Source organism: Manduca sexta, chromosome 14 (assembly GCF_014839805.1).
Source record: "Manduca sexta isolate Smith_Timp_Sample1 chromosome 14, JHU_Msex_v1.0, whole genome shotgun sequence".
Lineage (NCBI taxonomy): Eukaryota > Metazoa > Arthropoda > Insecta > Lepidoptera > Sphingidae > Manduca > Manduca sexta.
Window position 1 is genome coordinate 6,377,145 of NC_051128.1, and position 10,718 is coordinate 6,387,862.

A 10,718-nucleotide genomic window follows, 5' to 3' on the forward strand; every position below is an offset into this window, starting at 1 on the left:
CCGGTGTAGGGTATACATGCGTTTGGGCCTCGGTCTAATGCCCGCTCGGATGATGATACTCCGAAGTGTCAACATTAGGCCGTAAGACCTGTAAAACCTAAATTACCGTTCCACTCAAATATCGACCACCAAATGGAACGTTAAAAATAAGTGTCACATCACTTTGACATTATATATCTAGGTGGCCAGCATAAGAAGTATCAGTACTTCGTAACTTAAAATTCTGCATGCTGCTGCTATTGCTTATGGGCGGTAATGTCAAGTAAGAAGCTAATGCGTCTTGTCATGAAGTGTAAAACAACATAATAGAAACACATCATTTGCGCATAAAACAGAAACACATACGTACATTAATTACCTATATCATAATATTACAAATACATTTTGAACGTGGAGTTAATTAGTAAAATGCAACGCACTGAACTGGATGGGTATTGCATTATGTCAGCCGTTTCCGATGGGAGGACAGCCTAATGAGAACGTAAATATTTCACAGTGGCTCGCAATATTTTATTGATAACCAATGCTCCATGTCGGGTGCGCGTTAATCATAGTTTGCTGTTGCACTCGAAATTACACGCGCCGTGTTAATTCCCGAGCTGTTTTAATAGTATTGCTTTGTGCATTACTTTATTGTGTAAAATTTTAATGAAAAAATTCTATGGAGATGTATGTTTTAATACGAATGGCGGTACATCTACTGATGGTAGGTTTCTCATATGTGAGAGTCCGCCTGTGTAGGTACCATCGCAATGTCTATTTCTACCGTCAAGCAGTAGTGTTCAGTCACTGTTGTGTTCCGGTTTGAAGGGTATTATAGCCAGTGTAACTACTGGACATAATAAGACTTAACATCACATGTCTTAGGTCTAAGGATGGCGAGCGCAGTGGAATACCAAACAATACTTTATAATTCAAGGTGTTGGATGGTGTTTCTACTATATATGGGCAGTCGTATCGCTTACCATCAGACGAACGGCGAGCTGGTCTCGTAATTCAAAGCAATAAAAAAAATCACGTCTACTTATAAACAGTAGAGAGTTCTTCCTTCGAATGTTAGTTATACTGCGTGGCACAGTAGATACTCTGACGAGTATCTACAACACCCAATGCCTGAAGATAACCCTTGAGACATTGGACGTTGTCACTAAAAGTTAATTAGACTGACTATAATAAATAATAATAAATCTTTATCAAGTACTAAGTATGCGTTGACTGCGGCTCTGCCCGCTTGAAAAGCGTTTCCCCAAAAGTCCCCAAAAAACGGTACGACGGCAGTGGCATCTATTTAAAACATAGATTCAAAATTCCTATTATTATCCATGAGAGCAAATTACCGGGATAAGCAGTCGCGAATGTGTTGATCTAGTCAATTCGTGTGGGAAATTTTATCCAAATCCGTTCAGTTGTGTTTGCGTTTTCTTTTACCAAACATCCAAACATTTTCACAAACTTTCGCATTTATAATATTAAGATTAAGGTACCAAGGTTTAATTTGGTTTACAAATTGTTAATTGGCAAGCACCTTTCGGCTTATTGTGCTCATCGCACGGCGAGTCTAAAAAGTCTCTAAAAATACTCGTTGCCTGAACGCATTTAGAATTCTGATTGTAAATCGGATCATTTCCAAGTTTTCGGACAACACGTAGTGGATATGTGTTTGAAAAGGATTTCTTAAAGGTTTCTACATTCAATCTGTTTAATCAAGATTTGATGCCGAAGAACATCGAAAATTATGTACAACGTACCCGAAGAATGAATAGTTAGAAAAAATAGGACCGAATAAACCTTTCACCAATGCGCCTCTGTCTAACAATTTAAGAATATAAGCAACGCAAGTATATAACGTTATTATTAATCATTCTATCCTTATTTTTGTTTTCGCTTCCTATATCCGCTTACATAAAGGAAATTGGTTGCTCGTTGCCTAGCGAAAATGAAATTACATTTTCTCCTTTCATTTAAAATTATAGATTTCGTAATTAGTACTATTTATTCTCGATATGAAATGATTTCCATGCCTGCATTACGTATTCATATCCTATATTAAGAGGAAAGTACTCGTAATACAAGTGTACAAATGATCGTATGAAATGATTGATAAATGAAATAATAAATATTGAATCCCTTATGAATTTGCTTATTAAAATCAATATTTAATAACCGAATTGTTAAGTTCATTTATTCCTTTTTTATATTTACTGGTAATTCTTATTTTGAATGGAAATACATGATTATGTATTTCCATTAGACTGATTAGTCTAGTGGTAGCATCGTCCAAACGTTAACAGTAATGGATCAAACTGCCTGATTACATCTTTCAATTAAAAAATACAAAGTTGTGACGTCACACCACGACAGAGTATTTTGCTCACCGCCATCATCGTACGGATTAATATCCGTAGTAGTATAGTCTAATGACTATGACGTCTGCATACACCAGAACATGATTGATGCATTCTTTCCTAGCCTAATTTCAACGTGGCCAATTTCAACGGCGATCAGCTAAGTACGCAGGAGATATTATAATGTATAAATGTATGCGCAACACACTGCACTCTCTGTTCCTTCGCTCTCATAATCCGGTGAAATGGCAATCTGACATGACCGGAGAGGGATCAGGCGCAGGATCTACGGCTTTTAGTGCTTTCCGAGGCACGGGGCTATTACACCGCGAACTTCCTGACTCCGATCTGTAACTTAGTAATTTTTAACATGGGAAAACCCAATCACAATTATTTTCGTCCCAACCCGGGATTCGAACCCATGACCTCAGCGCGGTAATCGCACTCATACCGTATACAATTACAACTACGCCACCAAGGCAGTCAATCAGTATATATCACTATGACAATGGTGTTTATTATAATTGAATAGAAAGAACATTTATTTACATAGATATTAGATACAAGAGTTTCAAAACTATTCTTACACGCTAAATGATATTTGTGGCTTTATTTGTCCAGTTTTCACGTGATTAAAGGAACCAATACGGCCTGAGTACGTATTTGCGCCATTATCGCGTATAAATAAACAAATGAGACCGCAAAGCCGCCGTGAAGAAAACCACTTTCACCCAACACCGACATTTTATCGCGTTATTTAAAATAAATATTTTAAATAACCAGCTGTGAGATTGAGGTTTGTTACGCCGGTTTGTGGCTGCGTTCCGTTTGTCGCAGCGGAATTGTTTATGTTCCATAAGGGAGATTAAGGGCCGGCTATTTCAAACGACTGGTTATCTTCTTTACACGTCCATGAGAACTCCAATACACCTGATACTTAGTGGAGAGGCGATTTTTTAAATTTTAATTTATAACATCCAATAACATTGTACAACTAACTACATTATCCATAATTTATACAACTAGAGAGAGATATACCTCGCCAATTGATATATAGGCTGTTCCGGGAAGGCGGACATACTTTTATCTAGTGACACTAAAAGTACTATAACCTATTTATGTATACGTTATTTTCTTAACTGACGCTATACTGTAACAAAGCTTACTTTGTATTAACCATTGTCACCGTTATTTTTAACTGTGATCCGCACATTTTATAAAAAAAATATAAAAAATAATATACTACCTCGTTAATTGACACATTTATGTCAACTTGTTCGAAAATGGATATACATAAGCTGTTCCGGGAAGGCGACACACTTTTATATAGTAAAACTAAAATTACTGTAACCGATTAATGTATGCGTTATTTTCTTAAATACCGCTATACTGCAACAAACCTTCCTTTTTTAACCATTGTCACCTTTATTCTTAACTGTTATCCGCCCATGATAAAGACTTGAAACAACCGACCCTTAATAGGCAAGCCTAGTCTGAATTATATCCAGTTATGACTCGAATTTATAAGTTTATTTTACTAGCATTTGCTATCAGAATAGAGATTTGATGTAAGGTATTAAATTTTAAAAAAATATGCATTACCCATTTCAACACAGCTTTCTCATCATTTTTGTCATAAAAGTAAATAATTTTATATCTTATTTTAAATTTGCTACTTTCGATCGAATTAGTGGCTACCATAAGTGTTTATGCAAATTAATGATCTAACGAGCGGCGATAGCCTAGTTGGTTGCGGAAGGGATTACCGAGACGAATGTCCGCAGGTTCATATCCCAAGGGCACTCACTGACTTTTCTAAAATTATGTGTGTTTTCTTTGTGAACTATCGCTTGCTTTAACGGTGAAGGAAATCATAGGAAGTAAAGAAACCTACATATCTGAGAATGACTCTATATCTGGTGTGTGAAGTCTACCAAACCGCACTCGGCCAGCGTGGTGGACTAACGCCTAATCCCTCTCAGTAGTAGAGGAGGCCCGTGCCTAACAGTGTGACAGTATATCATACAGAGCTGATATTATTATTATAATGATTTAACAAGCAAGTCGATCCATTAACAGTAGCGATATCACCCGAACTTTTAATTACGAATAACTGCGTAGGACGCCATGGCGGTAATCTTATAATGAGGATAGGGCAATAATTGCACTTGTCAAAGCAAGACAATCTCTCGCCAGTAGAGCGTTTAGTTCATTTTTAAATATCCTAATCAAGCTTAAACGAATTAATTGGGTCTTCGTAATTCGCTGAATATGTTTATACAATCAGCTTACATAACGTAACATCTGTTACGCCTAGAGGCGGATTTAGCAATTATATCTACTTAAGACAGTGTTTATATGTACACATAAATGTATAGTGATAACCATACATACATATCATACATACATGTGTACATAGTATCAGCTCTATACCTTCTTAGGCATACACAAAGGTAACACACCAATAATACCCTACTCTACCGAGGCAATTATCATTTATCACCATCAAAGTCCAAATATTATTTATAATAATATAATATAATATCAGCCCTGTATTATATACTTGCTCACTGCCGAGCACGGACCTCCTATACTACTGAGAGGGATTAGGCCTTAGTCCACCACGCTGGCCTAGTGTGGGTTGGTAGACTTCACACACCATCGAAATTCCTATAGAGAACTTCTCAGATGTGCAGGTTTCCTCACGATGTTTTCCTTCACCGTTAAAGCGAACGATAAATTCACAAAGAATATATACATGATTTTGGAATAGTCAGAGGTGTGTGCCCTTGGGATTTGAACCTGCGGACATTCGTCTTGGCAATCCGTTCCACACCCAACTAGGCTATCGCCGCTTCAAAAAACAAATATTATTTAAATTTATAATATTATAAAGAGGAAAGTTTATGAGTTTGTATGTCTCGGGGCTAATCTCTGGAACTTCTGAACCGATTTAGAAAATTATTTTACTTACATATATTACATACATTACATTACTCCTGAGTGCTATAGATGCTTTTATCACGGGAAAGAATTTATCACCAAAAAACTTTACCACGTAGGCGAAACCACGACCCAAAAACTAAAAGTCACTTACCACAGTTACAAATTATTATTACTAGAACTATTTTGTATAAAATATCACTAACACCCTATCATCTAATGTAATATTAAATCCGCGACACATTCAGCCCGTTCCATATAAACAGAAAGAGAACCAGCGTGTTCATACCCGCGCATTATGTATAATTCCCATGCGATATCTCCGCCAGGCTTATTATTCTCGTAATAAACAATAACAGTAATCATCAGGCACATAAAGTTATGTTTGTAGGTGTGCGTTGACAATACCGCTCGTACTCACTATATGGTCTGTGTTCGAGATAGAATGTTGATGTGTCGGATTATCTGGTATTTCAGTTTGTTCAGTTAAGGTGTCGTAAGATAGGTTTTAAGGGAAGAATTTTTAAAATAATTTAAACTTTATAAATTGGATGTACGTTTGATTCAGTCCATACTGTCATGCCGAGGGACTGATATGGCAAAAGGGATCTGTAATTTTGCGACCATTACTTAGTTGTGTGAGGTACTTACTGTGACTATCATTTAATTTGTGTTATTACTATAAAATATAAAAGCGTTGACATGTTCTTCTGGACAAAAACCTTAATAAATATAAAAAATACGTATTTCTAGTTATTATAAATAATGATAACGCTGAGTGAAATGGACTACAGAGACCGACATCGCGAATTCGATCTCATTTCTTAGGACACGTATTTAGAAACTTCTAGAGTTGCACGTAAAATCATTGTGAAACATCACCCGTATAAATTGAGGAGCAAAATTAACTGAAAGTATGTAACAAGAATAAAAGATCACCGTATAAATATTGGAAACTCAGTGTCAGTAATAAGACAAATAAAATAGCATAAATATTATTATACTACACTATCTTTTGCCTGCAACTCAGCCCGCGTGAAAAAATGTTTTTGCGATAAATATTTTCCCAGAATAAAAGTAAACCTACAGCATTGAGGAGTAATGTAGCTTACCGTTAATTAAAAATAAATCAAAATCGATTTAGTAGATCCTAAGCTTAGCGAGTTCAAACGAACAATTACTAGCTTTACTTATATATTAAAATAGTATATACAGTATATATTAAACACAAAACCACGAAAATACAAGAAATTGCATACTAACCTAACGTTTTCCCCACACCCTATTCTTATTGTCTTATTAAAATAAATATTCTGAGACGCGCTGATATCACAGCGGGTGCGAAATCTACGTGAAAATTCCAACAACACTAAATTGAGTCCCCTAAACGGGACCCTTTAAATAACTCGAAAACAGTCGTTGCCATCCCCTCGACGTTAAGGTAAACGTCTTAGTATAACCTTTAAAAGTACATTTTGATAGTATAAAACATGAGCATAATATGTAGAGCCCGCATATAAATTTAGAAAACTTACAAGATTAGTACATTACTCAATCATAAATAAATATAGTAATTTCAAAATAAAAACTAAATACAATAATATATGAAACAATTTACTAACCATATCTAGCATATAAAATTATAGGAAATCTTTTATCCTTAGCTGCGTTTTCATTCGCATAAAATTAATATCAAAGGGTGAAAATTAATATCCGCAATGCTGGTGACGATATACCCTATCCACCCTATAACATTTGAATACGTAAAAACAAACTTCATTATAGCACTGAGTTATAGACAAAGATAGGTTAAGACTTTGATAATTCATTATTATATTTTAAGACAAAATTCGTATTAAACCGGCTCTAAAAAAAGGTTTGTCTATTGTAATTTTTTTAAATGTTCGTTTAGCAATATTATCTTACTTCGTGATATGATTTTTTATATTTTAAAATTCCAACAGAGTATTTACAATAATTATAAAATATTTTTTCTTGATAGATTGATCACCTAGATTAAAGCTTGTAAAAACTGTTAAAAATTTATAAATTACAATATCTAAAAATAACATACAATTTTATTACAATTATTTCATGTTTCTGTAGTTATCCGCATAAAATACAAAAGGGTACCTTACAGCATAAATATAACATCATTTAACGCAAGCGTTTGTATTCAAAGAGATTTCTCTGTTCTGGTTTAAAAATAACAAAATGCTTTCTTACAATATACGATAGTATTATTGTTCCGACGGCTTTCTTGGAAAATATCGTAGCCTCCAAGCGGTTCTAAATAATATTATACTAGACGTTACGTTGGTAAAAGGAAACTTGTGTATTTTACCATATCGAATTATTGCATTCGAAATGAGCTAGAAATGCAACTAATAAATTTTTGCATGGTAGAGTTCCAAACATTTATGCATGTTTTAAAATATTTATTGTTGTACTACATATGAAAAAAAATAATTAACCGACTATTTTAGTTACGACTGTAACTGGGGGCGTAGCTCAGATGGTAGAGCGCTCGCTTAGCATGCGAGAGGTACCGGGATCGATACCCGGCGCCTCCAATTTTTTTTGAAAATATTTTTTTTACTGACTTTTAAAATTATCATGTATCATTATATTACGAGATAATTTAATTTTTAATTTGTCATATTAATAGGTACAATATTATTGTCATAAGAAATAGTATTCATTATGCTGGAGGAATAAAACCAAACAATAACGTATGAAAAAATATATATTTCATTAATATTATAACGATAATATGATATTATAGGTTAGTTTATATGTGGTATTAAGAAAATGCCGCTATACCCGTAATAACTCTGCCTAATATTAAAGCATGAATATCGTGCGCGCCTTCATAAGTATTGACCGCCTCTAAATTCATAACATGACGAATAACATGGTACTCGTCAGATATGCCATTCCCTCCAAGCATATCCCTCGCCACTCTCGCTATATCCAAAGCTTTCCCACAACTGTTCCTCTTAATTAGCGAAATCATTTCCGGGGCCGCTTTATCTTGATCTTTCAACCGGCCCACTTGTAAGCAAGCTTGGTACCCTATGCTTATCTCGGTCAACATGTCGGCAAGTTTCTTCTGTACAAGCTGATTCGAAGCGAGCGGCCTTCCAAATTGTTTCCTATCTAATGTGTACTGACGGGCGATCCGCAAACATGTTTCAGCGGCACCGAGAGCGCCCCAAGCGATCCCGTATCGCGCGTTATTGAGACATCCGAAAGGCCCCTTCAGGCCCACTACATTGGGCAATAAATTCTCCTCCGGTATGGCCACTTCGTCGAGCAATATCATGCCCGTTGCCGACGCTCGCAATGAAAATTTTCCATTGATTTTGGGTGTATCCAAACCTTTTTTAACCTGTGATCTTTCTATAATGAAACCTCTTATTTTGTTTTCTTCGTCTTTTGCCCATATTACTAAAATGTCGGCTATTGGCGAATTGGTGATCCATGTTTTTGAACCTGACAGTATGAACGTCTTGTTTTTAGGATCGTGTTTCGCTCTTGTGACTAGACCGCCTGCGTCACTGCCAAAGTTTGGTTCTGTTAGCCCGAAGCATCCGACGAGTTCACCTGTCGCCATTCTCGGCAAATATTTCTGCTTTTGTTCCTCCGAACCGTACATATAAATGGCTCCCATTGCGAGACTGCTCTGGACGCTCATTGCGGACCTGTACGAGGAATCCACTCCGTCCAACTCCCGTGTAATAAGCCCGTAGCTGACGTAATTGACGCCGGCACAGCCATATCCCTTAATGGTACATCCGAGAGCTCCCAGCTCGCCCAGTTCCTTGTAAATTTCTCGATGAAAAATTTCATTTCTATTCGCTTCGATCACTCGCGGCAGAAGCTTTTCATTACAATAGGTTTTGAACGTATCCCTCACGGCCTTTTCGTCCTCACTTAATTGTGCGTCCAAATTAAAAGGGTCCTCCCAATTGAAAGTTACTTTCGCGTTTTTCGTGCACGTTGTGGATAATGTTCTCAAATTCGTTTTGCACAGCGTGGATAAAATATATTTTGATGTTAGTGAAACCATTATGGATTCTTACGTTTCACGGTCAACAACACTCTTGACACTATCAGTTGTTTACTTTTTACGCCTTTATAGTTTTCACCCACAAACGTTATAAAGTTACATTCACATAATTTAATGACTCTTTTCACTCAAACAATGATCCATTACATAATAGTTTTCGAATATTTCACACTAAATTACAATAAACGCTGATAACCTCGTCACCGACCCACTAACAGTTCATGTAGAGTTGTTAAAAGCGTTCTGCTACTAAATTCAGAGTAGTTTGCTTACGCGCAATGCTAACGTAATATCTATGCTGGTGTGCGTGCGTTATCTCATCAGTATATTTAATGTATTCTCACTTTATAGTCTATAGCAATAAGGTTGTTTTTGCAATAAAGTTTAATACCGATGTTATACAAAGTATCTTGTTTTGATTATATATTGTTCAAAGGAGGTCGTTATCACGACACATATATATCTTATCATGTTATTAACAATTTACATATTACATAGTACGATAACAAATCACAGTCCAATATTTTGAGAAATTTAGCAAGTACCAAAAATAGGAAAATACCTACTTAATGTAGATGTAACTTATTTGAATAATCACCATATGACAATAATTATAATTTTAAATGTTATAATGACTCAAACTTCTTTTATTATTATGATATTAGTGTTCTTTCTATTCCTGGCCTAAAAGTATTACGAATCGATATGGAATTTCCCCAAATATTGAACATTACAACAACAACAAAAACAACCAAATAGAGACTCCTAGTGAAGAGAATATCTAAAAATCAATATATAGTGACTATTTTTGGTGTCAAAATCTATCTTAATAATTAATCAAATATCAACCATTATGCAAATCTTTACTGAAGCAGCTCTAAACCTAATCATCATCATCATCAGCCCGTTGTCGTCCACTACTGGACATGAGCCTTTTCTAAGGTATAGCACAGAGCCGGGTCCGTTGCTTTATACATCCAGTCGCTGCCGGGCCTCTTGTATAAGTCTTATTATGTAAGTCGCTTCCAACCTTATAACAAAAACAAATAAACATGTACATAAACAACCATACTGAAATTACGCAAGTGCCTCCCTAAGAAAACATACCGTTCCGACAAACACTTATCCGTTATTAAATAAAAACATTCCCTCGTCGAATGCAAACGAAATATCATGACAAACAGTAATGTTTAATAAAACTATGAATATGCCGTGCAAGAGTTTAATTTTGCTGCAAAAATTCAGTGGAACTTTTTCTAGGTCGGTGCATAGTTTAAACAACTTACGTTCTTTACTTGAAAAGCAGTTATTATATATCCAGTTTAGTACATTTTTAAAGCTAAGCGGATGAAAGTCAG

At 35.5% G+C, this 10,718-nt stretch overlaps 1 protein-coding gene and 1 non-coding gene across 2 annotated transcripts; one reads left to right on the forward strand and one right to left on the reverse strand.

The window, feature by feature from the left end:
• Positions 1–7,788: 7,788 nt before the first annotated feature.
• Trnaa-agc lies at positions 7,789–7,861 on the forward strand. The gene has a single exon. It is a non-coding gene; the product is annotated as a tRNA-Ala (tRNA).
• Positions 7,862–8,016: 155 nt separating this feature from the next.
• On the reverse strand, positions 8,017–9,601 carry LOC115456122 (glutaryl-CoA dehydrogenase, mitochondrial). The gene has a single exon (XM_030185027.2). It carries the CDS (start codon positions 9,358–9,360, stop codon positions 8,092–8,094), a length of 1,269 nt encoding a protein of 422 aa, XP_030040887.1. The 5' UTR covers positions 9,361–9,601; the 3' UTR covers positions 8,017–8,091.
• Positions 9,602–10,718: the final 1,117 nt, after the last annotated feature.